The sequence below is a fragment of the Balaenoptera physalus genome, assembly GCF_965194825.1.
Source record: "Balaenoptera physalus genome assembly, chromosome: 1".
Classification (NCBI taxonomy): Eukaryota; Metazoa; Chordata; class Mammalia; order Artiodactyla; family Balaenopteridae; genus Balaenoptera; species Balaenoptera physalus.
Genome location: NC_138882.1, coordinates 51850879 through 51866260, shown reverse-complemented (window position 1 = coordinate 51866260; position 15382 = coordinate 51850879). Strand labels below are relative to the sequence as shown.

Genomic DNA, 15382 nt, shown 5'->3' with positions numbered 1-15382 from the left:
CTTCTGGCTAGCGCTTCTAGTTGTCCTAGGGGGTCAGTTCAAACTGCAATAATCCACAGTTCTATAGGCGGATTCTGCGAGTCTCTGGAAGAGGCACCAGACTCGTCAGTCCTGCGCTACCATGCAGGGCTCCTTTTCGGACAGGCAGCAAGTTGCCTCGGTCCCATTTCTGCAGAACATTGGATCGCTGGGGTAGAAATGGAAAGCAAGGTACTGTCGCGGGAATCAAGGTCTGCTTGCGCAAAGTTTCCCACTTACTGGGCCAAGGCCAGCTAGGGGCTCTCGCCCTGGGAACCCCGCGCACTCGGGAAGGGGCCGGGGCGGCCGTGGGCGGTGGGCGGAGCCTGACGGTGGGCGGGACCACCAATGAAAGCCTCAGCTGGCGCTGGCCGTGCGCATGACGCTGCGTAGCGGGCTGCGAGGCTGGGGGCGGAGGGGCTGGGGAGTTGGGCGCGTTATATTCGTTTGCTGTTGGGCTGGCGGCGTTGCCGGCCTGGGGCAGCCGGGGATCGAGCGGTCAGGAGCCGACCTTCCTGCTAGCCGCGCTGTGACGGCTTTTCGGCTTTGCCCTCCTTGCTGAGGTCCCCGCTGCCAGGCTCCGGCCCCAGGTAATGCCCATGCTCCCCAGTCCCCTCCTCACTTCCTGCCAGGGTCCACCAGCCTCTGCCGGAGAAGGGGAGAGAAGTGGCGGCTGCAACTCCGGCGGCGCGGGGGCCTGGCCTTGTCCTGGGCTGAGGTGGGGGTGGGGGGAGGCTCTGCGAGTCCTGGGCAGTTTGGGGGATGGGGCGGGCGGGAAAGTTACCTTCGGGCGCCGGTATGGCTGGCAGCCTTTTAAACCTTGGAGGTTTGTTTGGTGTCCCCCCAAATCCTGTGACATCTCTCAAGCCAGTAGTAAAGAAAGTTATGAATTAGAATACATTTTATTCCTTAAAAAGCGAAACCAAAAGCGCCCTCAGGGTGTCAGCTTCTGACTGATTTTAGGGGGAAAAAGTGTGAAGGGATAGGTGGTACTTCAAGACATCGAAATCTGGGTACCAAAACCTTTAATCAATTCATATTTTATTTTGAAGTATTAGGATGTGATTAAGTTTCTGTCATTCTTAAATGTTAATAGCCATGCAGTTTAAATGATATGTATATTTAGAAGTTATTTGTAAGCGAGAAACAACTATAAGCCCTCTTTTCCATGTTTATATATGAAGTTTACTGGTCACTTAGTATTTAGGTGGGTGCTATCTGTTTAAACTAATTTTTTTCCAGAGTCCCTTGAATTTGAGTAGAATTCTACTCGAAGCATTCTTCTTTTTTTCCCCTTTAAGGTGGGCGGTATCGATGTTAGGGAAGTTGTGTGTTGTCTAGGCTTGAGGATGGATTTTGGAAGGAGCTCTGATGCTTGCAAGAGTAATCCTTTAAAAATGCACGTGTCTCATTGCATCATGTGCTGAGAACTCTCAAGATTTCACATTTTTAGGATAAAGGTCAAAACACTGCTGCCACTCTTATCTCCAGTTCAGTTTGAGCTCTCTGGGCTCAAGCCACACCGGTTTTATTTTTGTTCTTCTAAGAAAGCCTCTTTCTCTTTACTATCTCCTGGTCTTTAGGGGTTTCCTTCAGCTCTAATTCGCTCATTTCCTCTAATATCAGCCCAAATATCACTTCTTCAGGAAACCCATCCTGTGGGGGGTTAAACCCTCCTAGCACTCTATTTTTATTAGCTGCAGTTAATCATCGATTGTAATGAGCTGCTGCAGTTAATCATCGGTTGTAATGAGCTGCTGCAGTTACTTAGATGCTTTGTTTCTTCTACTAGCATGTAAATTTCATGAAGGCTGGGCTAGACCATCTTATTTAGGTCTTAGTTCTCAAAGTCTGGCCCAGCACCTGGCACAATGAAAGAATGAATGAGTTGGAGGACAGAGGAGGGAACTTTTTTTTTTTTAATGATTGCTTTTATTTATTTATTTAATTTTTGGCTTCATTGGGTCTTCGTTGCTGTGCGTGGGCTTTCCCTAGTTGGGTCGAGCAGGGGCTACTCTTAGTTGCGGTGCACGGGCTTCTCATTGCGGTGGCTTCTCTTGCTGCGGAGCACGGGCTCTAGGCACGCGGGCTCAGTAGTTGTGGCGCACGGGCTTAGTTGCTCCTCGGCATGTGGGATCTCCCCGAACCAGGAATCGAACCAGTGTCCCCTGCATTGGCAGGCGGATTCTTAACCACTACGCCACCAGGGAAGTCCCAAGGAGGGAACTTTTGAATGAAAAATATTAGCTAGAGATTACCTGTTTCCTTTGGGAAGGAAAAGGGAAAATTTTTTAACAAAAGCCAGTTAACAAAATTTATTTTTGGAATTTATCACATAGGATAAATGATTATAGTGACCATACAGATGTAAATGAGAATTTGTGTTCTTTAGTTTTGCTAATTGATTAATGACCCAGTTCTTTGATATGTAAATATAGGGTTGTACTAGGGCAAACCTTTATCTGGAAAGAAGAAAGGGAACGTTTATGTTTTGAATTGTATCTGTAAAGTGTTTCTCTTTACCCCTACTGAACCTGGGAGTGATGTAGCAAAGTCTTCACCTAGAGTAGGTGTTCAGTGTTGCTTTGTTTTATAGATTTAAAGGTGCTTTTGAAAGCTTTATTAATAAGGAACACTGCAGGCAGGCTAAAGTGAACACTTCTTTCCAACGTGATTCATTTCAGTGGTTCAATCCAATTCTTTTTGTTTCACTTTCTTAAGGCAAGTTAGATACTACCACACTGAACATTCCAAAACCAGTGAACTGGTTGGATTCTTAAGAAATAATTGTTCAGTGTGTTGTATTTTTAAAATAGCTAGTCAGCTTTATGCCACTTTGGGTGTAAATGTCTCTACTGCCACTTACTGTCATGTGACTTTGAGTTTAGTAATGTTTCCGAATCTTTTGCATCTTTTAAAATGGAAATTTTAAATGAGGAATGTGATGCACTGACCCTGGCGCCCAGCATTGTAAATGTCACTGGCATGATAAACATGAGTGCCTATTTCCTTTATTGCTGGACCTCTTGTGAGACTAGTCTTATGATCATGATTTTCACTTCCTCAACTCATTTTGCAACCCAATTCAATATGTTTCTTTATCCTTCTTCCTGAAACTAACTATGCATGTAAATTGTAGCTATTAATGTCCCCAAATTGTGAAATATTCAGTGCCCCACGCTATTTTTTTTTTTTTCCTCCTGTATTTTTTTTGGTCCTACCTGAATTTTCCATGATGTTGACCATAGGTTACCTCTTGTATCTTCTAACTTGATTTGGAACATTGCTTGGTCCTGGTTCTCCTCTAATCTTTCCTAGGCCTTGCTTTTTTACGGTTCTTTAATTGCCTTGTAATATTGGGAAAATGTTAACCACTTCTAAAATGGGATAATAGTGGGAATTCCCTGGTGGTCCAGTGGTTAGGACTCTCACTGCTGTGGCCTGGGTTCAATCCCTGGTCAGGGAACTAAGATCCCGCAAGCCATGTGGCGTGGCCAAAAGAAAAAAAGGGATAATGGTATCTGCCACATAGATTGTTGTGAGGATTAAATGAGCCAAAGTAAGTACTAGGCAAATGTTAGTTTTATTTCCTAAGTAATCTCTTCTCTTGACTTATGGTCTCTCCCTGAGACTTCCTTCCTGTGCTTGGCCTTAGCTGCTGCCTATACACCGATGAATCCCACATCTCTCTCTTTAGTCCAGATTTGTATATTCATTTGCCTGTTGGCCGTCATCACTTGGCTGACTCACAGGTGTATCATATTGAACCTATCTACTCATTTCTCCTGTAGTTACTTAGCTTAATGGCACACCTGTAGGCTTAGTTAGGAAACTTGCTTGGGATCTGTATTTCCAACTGCCTTCTGGATGTAGGCACCTGGATATCTCATAGATGCCTCAGCTTAATGTTTGTAAATTTATCTGATCTCTCTTATCTCTTCTTCATGAAATCATTTGTCCATTTAAGAAATACATGTCATTTGAGCCTTACTTTAGGCCTTTATCATTTGTGAGATCTCATTGTTCTCCCTGTGATCCAGGAGGGCAAAATTTCCCCCTTTACCCCTCTTGAGTTCTCTTTTTTTTTCCCCCCAGTATTTGCTTTTTTATTCTGATAAAATATATATATCATAAAATTAACCTTTTTAAAAACAATTTTATTCTATACTGGAGTATAGTTGATTGAACCCCTCTTGAATTCTTGATACAAGGTAGATTAACAGGAGAAAAAAGAATCTTTGATTCATGTGCATGGAGGTCTCATAGAAACAAGACCTAAGAAGTGGCCAAAGTAGGCAGCTTTTATATGTTTTAGACCAACAATAAATTAGAGAGGAATTGACAGGACAAAGAAGCTTAGGTTTGGGTGCTTAATTAGTAAGGAACTTAAGCAAAGTTTGGGCTTGGGTAGTAAATTAGCAAAGAAGTGGCAGGTGTTTCCTTATACAGGCCTCTGGGCCTTGAGCTCCCTATCTCTGGTGATAAGGATGTCTTTCTACCTCCCATTGCAGGAAGGGCACCTTTTACATGGGAGATTTATTTCCTGCTTTCAGGGAGACAGAGAGGAGGGTCAAAGTCTCCCCCTTGCAACCGCTGTTTCTTCAAAATAGTCAGTATGCCACTGAGGCATATCGTGCGGCAGCCCGCCCTGGGCCCCAGCACTGTCAATAGCACATCCTCCACACTGCTGCCTGAGTTCTTACTAAAAGACAAATATCAAGTCAGACAGATACCAAGTCACCCTCTGTTTAAAAGCCTCTATCAACTCCTTGTTTGTGTGTTAAGTTCCAAACTCCTTAGAATTGCCCCTAAGGGCCCTTGACCTTTTGTCCTTGCCCTTCCATTTACCCTGTGCTCCAGCCTTTTCCTTCTCTTCCTTTAAGATTTAACCTGGATTTTACCTACTTCAGGAAACCTTTCCTAATTGCCCCTAAACTCTATTGGGCATCAGGCCTGTATTCCCTTCATAATGTACATACATCTCAATTACTGTTCTGTAATACTCCTATAATTATGTTTTTATATCTTTCTCTCACTAGTTTTTCATTCCTTGAGGGCTCAGACTGGTTTAATCATCTTTGTATCCCAGGACCTGGCATGTAGTAGACTTCAATAAAATGTTTGAAATAATGGATCTGTCACCAAGGTCTGCACATGTTCATGTTTTCAGAGTGCTCTTCATCTGGTTCTGTTTTGATGCCTGGCAAACTCCTGTGTCTTCTTTGCACTATGGCTCTAATGTCACCTCCATGAGGACTTATTCAACTTCTCTAAATGGTTGGTTATGCCTTCTCTTGACACCGTGTGTGCGTAAGTGTGTGAGAACAGTTAATGGGGTAGACCTCTGTATTATTTACAATACATCTAACATCATTGTAGAAAGAGGTGCTTAAAATACATGGGTTTTCAGATAATTGACATGTACCTTTTAAGTGTCAAAACTTGAAAAAATTGTTTTTCAAGGCAAATGAAATTTTTTTTCCTTGCCTTCTATTTTTAAAGTACCATAGCCTTTTACAAGATGTGCCAGGATCATTAAAGCATGAACTTCAGGGGAGTTCCCTGGTAGTCTAGTGGTTAGGATTCCAGGCTTTCACTGCTTGGCCCAGGTTCAATCCCTGGTAGGGGAACTAAGATCCTGCAAGCCGCGTGGCACGGCCCAAAAAACCAAAACCCGAAAAACAAAAAAGACAACATGAATTCAGCTAAGGTCAGCAGGTCTGCTTTTTTTTTTTTTTTTCCTTTTCTTTTTCTTTTTTAGCTGCGTCGGGTCTTAGTTGCAGCACGGGGGCTCTTTCATTGCCGCACTTGGGCTTCTCTCTAGTGGCCCACGGGCTCCAGAGCGCATGGGCTCTGTAGTTGTGGCGGCGTGGGCTTAGTTGCCCTGCAGCATGTGGGATCTTAGTTCCCCAACCATGGATCGAACCCATGTCCCCTGCATTGGGGGGCAGATTCTTAACCACTGGACCACCAGGGAAGTCCCTGCAGGTCTGCTTTGATACAATGATGTGTTGGGAGACTCATAAGAAACATAAGCCCTTTAACCCTACATGAAAAGACCTATGCTTGCTTTCTCTTTTTTAAAGTTGATTCCTACTTTTAAAGTTTTCTTTCTTTACTGTTGTCTATAATTATGCTTCTGGTTGTCACTACTTTTTTCTGTGTGAATTGGGGACAGGATTACCTACCTCACAGGGTTATTGTTAAGTTTAAAGGAGGTAATGTACACAAAGATCTTATCAGGAAGTGTAGCCAGTGGTAAGTACCCATTAAAAGGAACTTACCAGCAATTCTAATAATGTTTGTTCTAATTATTTGAATTGTTTCAGGAGAAAAATCTCTCAAGTTTGAGAGATTTTCCAGGGAAGTAAAAGTCATGGCATTTGTTAGCAAACTGTTTTTCAAAGTCTGTTAGACAGCCTGAGTTTATAATTGGGTCCAGAATGGCAGATGCTGATGAAAAGCCTTAAGCTCTAGAACGGATCATTTTTATGTACATCCGTACAACTTAAACCCCAAACTGGGGTCTATATTTATCTTTTAGTGTTAACAGGTAAAGTTAGAAATGAACATGAGTTCCAACTCTCATACTATCCTCTTGATGATTGTTTCATGAATATGTGAAGGGAAGTTGTTTTATTTCCTTACTGTGTGTGAAAATGCTTGATAACTATTCGTTCATTCATGTATTAAGTACAGACTGTTTCAGGCAAAGTTCTAGATAGTTGGATAAAATGGTGAACAAGACAAAATTCTACTTTTCATGGGGATTAGTCTTGTGGGGTAGACAATTAGAACTATAATGTATTGGGAAATAAGTGCACTGAAGGAAAATAAAGCAGGGTAAGGGATAAGACTAACAGGGTGTGAGAGTGTTTATTTTAGTTGGGATAGATAGGGGAGTCCCTGGGGAGGGGACATTTGAGAACTTGAATGAAGTGAGGGGGAAATCCTTGAGGGAGGGTGTCTGGGGGAGATAATCCAGATAGAGGAAATAGCGGGCACCTTTAAGTGGGAGTGAACTTGGCTTGACCAAGAGACAGTAGAAGGCCAAAGTAATGAGAATGAGCAATGAGAATTGTAGTCGGAAGTGGAGGGTTGGGAGGTGAATGGCAGATCATGGAGGAGTTACTAGACAGTGGTGAGGGCTTGGAACAGAATTCAGTGCCTGGAAGGATTTTGAGCCAGGGGAATGACCTGCTCAGATTTACCTTTTAAAAGGGTACTCTGGGCCCTGTGTGACCAGAAGGGAGAAGATGAGGAGAGACCAGTTAGGCTACTACAGTGAGAGGTGACGGCGGCTTAGACTGTGGTGAAGGTGATGGATATGAAAAGTTTAGAATGGGATATATATTTTGAAGGCAGAGTAAAATGGACTTGCTGTTGGATTGAGTAAGGGAAAGTAAAGAATCAAGGATAACCTCGGGTTTTTTGTTTTTAATCTGGGCAAAGACTGACTGCTAGTTCCATTAACTGAATTAGGAAAGACTGAAGAATGGAATTGGAGCGAACATCAGTAATTCAGTTTGGTCATGTTAAAGTTTGAGATGCCTGTAAGACATCTACCTACATAAAGGTGTCCGGTGGGCCTTTGGATAGGAGTCTGGAGCTCAGGGAAGTCTGGACCTGCTGAGGAAAGGAGGGTATCACAGTAAGTGAACTGGTGGTGATCAGAGGGTTAGACGCTAGAAATTAAAATTATGGACATGGTGCAGTTGTTGGTAACAGTAAGTTCTAGGGGAAGATGTGACTGGGACATAAGAACAGATTTGTGGAGAAAGGAAGAAGTCAAGGAGCTTGGAGGCCAGGAGGTTGGATCTATGTACATAGATGTTGAAGTGAAAGAAGTGTGGAAGAATTGGTGGAAGGGAGAAAGGGGGAGTGAGTGAGGTGTTCACATCCTCAGTAAAGGAGAGGAGTGATCAGGAAGACAGAACATACAACAAAGAGAAGTATCAGGTGTAATAATCTGGCTGAGGTATTTAAGGAAGGGAACGAGGAACGGTGACCTGGAAGTAAGAGGAAACGAGGAGGATAACTTCCCCTCCTGTGTTAATAGGAGGGCAAGAAAAAACTATGGTACACCTCACATATAAGGGCAGTGATCCATGTCAGCACCTAGAAACCACTTAGAATTAATTACAGTTTGAATTTTTGACTTTGCAACAGTTAAAGTAGTCTGCCTAGCTAGTGTCTAGATTGGTAAGGGGGTGGATTCAGTCTTGAATGAGTGGTCAGAAAGTTCAGGTCTCCTTCATCTCACCTGGATGATTGCAGGAGTCTGCTGGGAGGATGACTGCCAGGGTGTCCCTTTCTTTCGCTCTTGCCCTCCTTGTGGTCTGCTCTCCACACAGAGGCCAAAGTGACCCGTCTGTGTAGAGAAGGAACAGTTGAACTGAGCATTACTGTAATTTCCCTCCATTTTCTGCCGCAACAGCCGTGTGCTGTTACTGACACGCATGGCAGGAGGAGCTCAATTCAGACATCATCTCATAATCTTACGATTTACATGCTATGAGGATTTGGTCAAAATTGAGGTGAGGCATAAGTAATAGTTATCCTTCCTAACATCTGTATGTGTGACAATAACAAAATTTGTTAATGCTTTCTTGGAAGCCACGTGGTGTTTGAGCTGCATTCGAGAAAGTGTATAACTATGGAACTTTATTTACCCTCATCTAGCACATATTAAGAGCAAACACAAGTAGAATTTGAGGGATGATATGACTTTGTGTCATTTAGCATACAGGGCATAGATATGTAGGGATCAGATTCACTTAATTTTTTAAGCTAGGTTGTTAATAGAATATTGGCACTCTAGTGTGTATTATCTTGGTGTGTGTGTGTGCAGTAGTATTTTAAACTTTCTAGATGAAGAAACAGGTTGAGAGGTTGGAGGATTTACCTGAGGATGCAATATGATGGAGCAGAGACGTTAACTTACCTCTTGGTGTTGTGATACCAAATCTTGTGCTTTCCCCGCTGTGTTATGGTTCTCTCTTCCTGCTAATGGAGGAAATTGAGGCCAAATAGCATAGACTATGACATAAAGCTTTTTATGCAGAGTTAGTGTTTTCTTCTTTGGCTCACTTCTAAAATGTCGATGGATCTATGGCAGTGTAATTGTGCAAACTCAGTACCTGTGCTTTAGCTTTTGAAGTCAGGTTTTATTCTGTAAACTAGGTTGATGGTTCCCAATCTCATCACCAAGGACTCCTTTTAATTTTTTCATTATTCTACAGGGTACCCAGGCTTAGATTTTTTGTTTTTTTCCTTTTTGCCTGTTTAACAGCATTTGTTTGTCAAACTTGGTTTAAATTTTTTTTTAACCTCTTTTTTTCACCTTTTAATCAGCAAGAGAGAACTGATTTCTCACTGAGTTGATACAGTCTCAGCCAAAAGCAAAGTAACATTGTTTTAGTTAGCCGGTATTGCTTGCTTAATGTGATAAATGTATAATTGTTTATTTCAGTTACTGAAATATTCAAAGTAGCTTTTGCATACCCTTAGTCTAGGGGGCCCCCGCACCCCCAATTAAGAAGGATTGTTGTAGATCTTATTGTTGAGTAGGAGGTATAAAGCTGTTAACAGTGAAGATGATGCTCATTGGCGTTCTCCCAGCATATATTTTCCTCTTGATTCTCTGAGTTTAGAGAACTTATTACTCAGAATAATTGGTTGTGGTATTAACTGGTACATCACTTTCTGTACTAATATATACCCATCATATTCCAGATATGCCCCACTAGATTTTGGGAATTCAAAGAGAAGATACCATTTAGTCCCTGTCTTTAAGAAGCTTATGCTGAGTGTAAGAGGCAGATAGTATTGCTCACTGAGTATCTTAGTGTGACAGGATGTACAGGGTGCAGTGGGACCACAGAGGAGGGTGAGGTGAGAGATGGTGGTCAAAGAAACCTTAGCAGAGGAGGTGAGTCAAGGCCATCTGGTGATTACAGTGTAGGCTGTGGAATCCAGTAGTTCTGGTTTTGAATCCCTGTTCTGCAGTTGGAGAATTATATGATTTGGAGCAAATTAAATCACCTCCCTAACCTATATTTTTCTCACTTGTAAAATGAGCTAATGCCTACCTCTGAAACTGTAAAGGTTGAATAAGAAAATTTAAAGGATTTAGCAACACAGTGCCTAGTAGGGACAAAACAGCTGCTCATTAAGTCAAAACTGTTGTTATTACTGCTGCTGCTGGGACTGTTTCTTTGAATGGTGAGTAAGATTAGCTAGAAAGGGCAGAGGAGAAACAGCTTTCTAGAGACAGGAAAGAGTGTATGGGAAGACATGGTGACCAAAGACAATATTGGGGGGAATAAAATAGTAGTACCTACTTTAAAGATTATATAGAGATTAAAATAATCATACATGTAAAACACATAAGCACTCAGAAGTAGAGTCCCTATTTTTAATTCCACACTATTAACTCCTGTATAATTCCTTTTTGAAACATCTTGGTTCTTTTTGCATCTTTTCTTTTTCTGTTTTTGTCCCTGATTTCTTTTCTACTTCTTGTTGTCTTACTTGAGGGCATCCCTCAGCTTAGTTGTCAGTTCTCACTTGTCTCATCTTTTCTTTTGGAGAATTAGATGTTCTTCTGGCTTCCTCTCTCACTGTTACACAAATGATTTAAAAATTTACTGGTTGCCCTGACCTCTTTCCTAGGTTCCTCTTTTTAATTGGATCTTATTGGTCTCCTAAAATTTCTACTTGATATAGTCATTTACTATTCCATAATTCTGTTTCATTTGATTTCGGAAAAAAATAGAAGGAAACTGATCTAGATTTGTCAGATTTTTACTTTGCCAAGCAGTGATATTTAAGAAAACAATCAAGCTCACCGTGTACTCCATTTCATACAGAAAAGGAATTTAAACATAACCATTTAAAAAGACCATAATCTTAGAATTTTAAAAATAATGTAGTGAGTACTTCATTATGTTTTGCTTCAGACTACTGAAAACTTCTACAAAGTAAAACACTGCTTTGGAGTAAACCTTGTACTGTCCTGATATTGATCTGCCTAAAATTTGATTTTGATCATATTTTTCAGTGCGTAAAATGTCTCACTACTGCCTAACTGAAAAAATCCTAATTTGTTAGGCCTTTACAGTTTGACCCCAGTTCTTTTTTTCAAGTCTTTCTCCCTCACCACTTTTCTGTTACCAACTTAAAAAAAAAAAAAAATCCAAATAGTGGGTGGTGTTTGTAGTTTGGATCTGACCCAGGTTCAAATCTGACCCTGCCATTAGCTTTGTGGACTTGGGCAAGTTACTGTAATGAGAAGAAGCAAACAGCCCTTGGTGTCCTGGAGCTGCCCTGGTGCAGCCAGCTAGGCCTTGGTGTTGCTGTGACCTAGCCTGGAACTTAAGAGCTAGATCTTCTGGGTATTCTGTTCAGCACAAACGGTTTCACTGAACATCAGCGTCACACAAAGCCATTCTTTGAATATGATGGGTCAAGACAAGAATAAGGCCATGTTATAATCATGTCTTAACACAGGTAAAGACGTGAATGTTGCCCAAGTCACAAAATATCCAACATTCCCCTCTCCAGGCTACTGGGAATGATTGTTGATACTTTACCAGTTACAGCTCTAGCCTCCCTCTAGTCTGCCTCCCCACAGAGATTTGTTGGTATACCCAATCATCAAATTGTCCTCGCTTTCTGCCAGCACTCAAGCCAGAGTGAACCCCTGCTTCTTTGGGCTCTCCCCCAAAATCACTTAGTCAAATCCAAATCCTAAATAAGTCCTCTCTAATATTCTCTCACCAAGATGCCCCACGGTTTCCCATGATGTGCGTTCCTGATAAACTCAACTTGTTCAGCCATTGGTATGTTCCTGGTGTGTGGGTGGAAGGCATTGGCAGTAACTACCTGGAGCCTTATTTTTTCTCATATATGAGCCAGGAGTAATAACAGGTTTTTTGCAGAGTTCTGAATATTAGATGAGAAAACTTAAAGCACCTAGCAGAGTCCTGGTAGTTAGTAATTACTCAACAAAAGCTTGTTTCTTGTCCTCTAGTGAAGTAGTCTGATCAGTCATGGTCCCCTGAACAGGGCTTACAAGGACCTTGTTTTCATCCTTTCTCACCCATGAAGTGCTCCATTCTCGTCCTTCAAGACTCAGGTCACATACCTTCTGTTCTGTGAAACCTTTGCACCTCTTAATGATCTCTTCTGTCTCTGCACTTCAGGTATGTATTGTTTTTACCATTGACTTGACTATTGATTGTGCTCTACCTTGTGGCATCTTTGTACTTAACTTTTATTTAATTCTTAATTTTTCACGTACTTATGCCTTGTTTGTTCAACTAAATTATTCTTTAAGAATGGGGGCTGTGTTTTGAAACCAGCCAATTACTTTATAAAGACCAATTTCTTCGTATTTGTTATAGTATCTTGTACTCGGAAAATGCTTAAATGTGATTAAAGTAAAACAAAAGGAAGAGAATATATCATTTGTTGCCTCCCCTAAAAATATGGTGATATTGTGAAATTTGCCTAAGCCAGATACTTAAAGCTTTTTATATCTTCTTTTCTAGACAACACGATGGTGGGCGAAGAGAAGACGTCTGTAAAAAAACGGCTGTCAAAGTCCAGTAAACATGCTGAGGAAAAGGAAGAAGGCCAGAGAGACTGTACAGAGGAGTCCCAAGAGACACCTAGTAACGGTGAGGCTTTTACTGTTTCTGAGGTGAATTAATGAAATAGGCAACAAATTCAGTGTTCTAGAACAAGGATTGCCATCTCTTTAGCTCTCTTATAAATGGATATGCTGGTAGGCACTGTAAAGTGCAGGGGAGAAAAATAAATTGATTAAGAGAATAGAAAGGAACAATTTGGTTTAGTTGCCAGTCACAGGTGCTTTAGATACTGCTGGTGGCACTGGTGTGTAAATTGCTGCACCTCTCATAGAGGTGAGCTTTATTGATGTAAGTGGAGTTTGCAATGTATGTTTTAATTTAGTTTTATATATCTGGTAACGAAGAAACTAGAAAGTAAGCCCTTTTAAATTAATTCACTGAACATTTTTGGGGTACCTACTATGTTTTAGACATCATTCATTCATTTATTCATTCCTTCAACTACCTAACCTGTCAGTAATTATTGGTGTCCTGCTAGGTGTTGGGGCTACGGCAGTGATCGATACAGATGTGTTTGCCCTCATGGAGCTCCAAGTTAAGTGAATGAGAACCCCTCTCCCGCCATTAGCATAATTAGATTATTGTAAATAAGTGCTACTAATTACTCTTTTAATAGGTGTAATGAGCATAAGGAGAGTAATTAGCAGGGTACCTAACCTAGTTAGTTCAGTACTAGGTTATAAATCTTGGGGGAGTTTTGTTAGTTCTCATGTCCAAGTTTGCTTAACATGAATACAAAGAAGACTATGACACAGTACTTGTTAAGGTCAAGGTTTGTGCTTAAGACTGATAGACCTGTAAACACAACTCCAACTGATGTCATCTATTGCATCAGGCTATTTATTTTTGCAGTGACATTTGTATAGGTTTGATTTCAATGAGGATTTGAAATTTGAGGCTTGTTTGGTTAACAAATAGGTGTGGAACTTTTTGAGACTTCTTTCATAAAGAAAAGCTTTTGCTTTTCCTACTTAAATTTAATTGTAAATTAAATACAGCAGCTGGATCCAGGAATATAAATGTTGCTGGTTAAGTTTGCATAATGTAGTTTATTGATTGTTGGACTCTTAATTAGCTATTTATGAAATATTTATATTGGCATATGGACTAGTTTTAGTGTGATATAAAATGTGAAATTTGTGCAAAAGGGTAAGCCAGCATTGGGTAGAAACTTTCCCCTTCCATGATTTAGGGACTGGGTGCTAATTCACATCGTCTTTTTATTGAAACTTTCCGTTACCAGATATGATTTTCTCACTATGTCCCATTTTTTAAAGAAAAGCTTTTAGACTATTCTGATTTCTACATGTTTTCAGTACTCCTTATGGCCTCAGTTCATTAAGTTTTAATCATTCCAGGTTTTAATGCAGATAATAAAAATTGAATTGTTTAGCCTAAAACAAGAAGTCTGACCTCCTCCTTGGTTTGATGTAAGTAACGCTGATCTGAAAATTGCATGTGTTTCTCCACTTACTTTAACATTGGTTCACTTTGGGGGAGTAAGCAGATGGGTAAAATGTGACCTTTGAGTAGTGAGGGCTTAAAGGACACCACACCATGCCAGTCATCGTGGCCTACCAGCCAGGCCCAGGGGCATCTGCACCACCTGGGGGCCTGTTAGAAATGCCCCACCTCACACTTAATTGAATAAAAATTTCATTTTAATAAGTTCTCAGGGGATTCATATGCAGGTTAAAGTTTGAGACACAGCTCTGAGAGTGGCAGTTCTCAATTGGGATGTGTATTAGTCAGAGTTCTCCAGAGAAGCAGAACCAATAGGATATATATAGATATAGAAAAAGATTTATTATGAAGGGTTGGCTCAGATGGAGGCCGAGAAGTCCCACAGTTTACTGTTTATGTGCTGGAGGCCCACGTACTTCTGAGTACCTTGGCTTTCACCTCTTGGCTACTATGAATACTGCTGCTGCTATGAACACAGGTATTCAAATATCTCTTCAAGGCTCTGCTTTCCATTCTTCTGGATCTATACCCAGAAGTAGGATTGCTGGATTCTGTGGTAGTTCTATTTTTAATTTTTTGAGGAACTGACACACTGTTTTTGCTTGCAGCTGCACCATTTTACAGTTTCACCAGTGGCACACAAGGGTTCCAATTTAACCACATCCTCACCAGTGCTTGTTATTTTCTGTTTTTGTTGTTGGTGGTTGGTTTGTCTTTTTAATAGTAGCCATCCTAATGGGTGATACCTCACTGTGGTTTTGATTTGCGTTTCCCTAATGATTAGTGGTGTTGAGCACTTTTTCACATACCTGTTGGCCATTTGTATATCTTCCTTGGAGAAATATCTATTCATATCCTTTGGCCATTTTGTTTTGTTGGGTTATATGCTTTTTTGTTGTTGAGTTGTAGGAATTTTATAATATTATAATATTCTGGATATTAACCCTTCATCAGATATGACTTGCAGATGTTTTCTGCCATTCCATAGGTTGCTTTTTCACTTTGTTGACTGTGTTCTTTGCACAGAAGTTTTTAAGTTTGATATGATTCCATTTGTCTATTTTTGTGTTTATTGCCTGTGCTTCTGGTATCCAGGAATCTTTGCTAAGCCCAGTGTCATGAAGGTTTTGTCCTATGTTTTCTTCTAGTTTTAGAGTTTTGGGTCTTACATTTAGGTTAATAATCCATTTCGAGTTATTTTTTATATTGTATAAGTTAAGGGTTCAACTTCTTTCTTGGGCATG

General features: G+C 40.8%; 1 protein-coding gene across 7 annotated transcripts in view; it reads left to right on the top strand.

Annotated features, from left to right (window-relative positions):
* The first annotated feature begins 373 nt into the window (after positions 1–373).
* The window catches only part of SOAT1 (sterol O-acyltransferase 1), a 59291-nt gene continuing 44282 nt past the window's right edge, over positions 374–15382 (top strand). Inside the window, exons 1-4 of one of the 7 annotated variants that reach the window (XM_082465532.1) lie at positions 378–608; positions 5189–5295; positions 12573–12701; positions 13153–13208. In XM_082465532.1, the coding sequence (XP_082321658.1) occupies positions 5268–5295; positions 12573–12701; positions 13153–13208 (213 nt within the window). In that variant the 5' untranslated portion in view covers positions 378–608; positions 5189–5267. Of the gene's footprint in view, positions 609–5188; positions 5296–12052; positions 12225–12572; positions 12702–13152; positions 13209–15382 lie in introns of all 7 variants that reach the window. The other 6 variants (XM_082465526.1, XM_082465530.1, XM_082465525.1 and 3 more) reach the window with 6 other exon arrangements.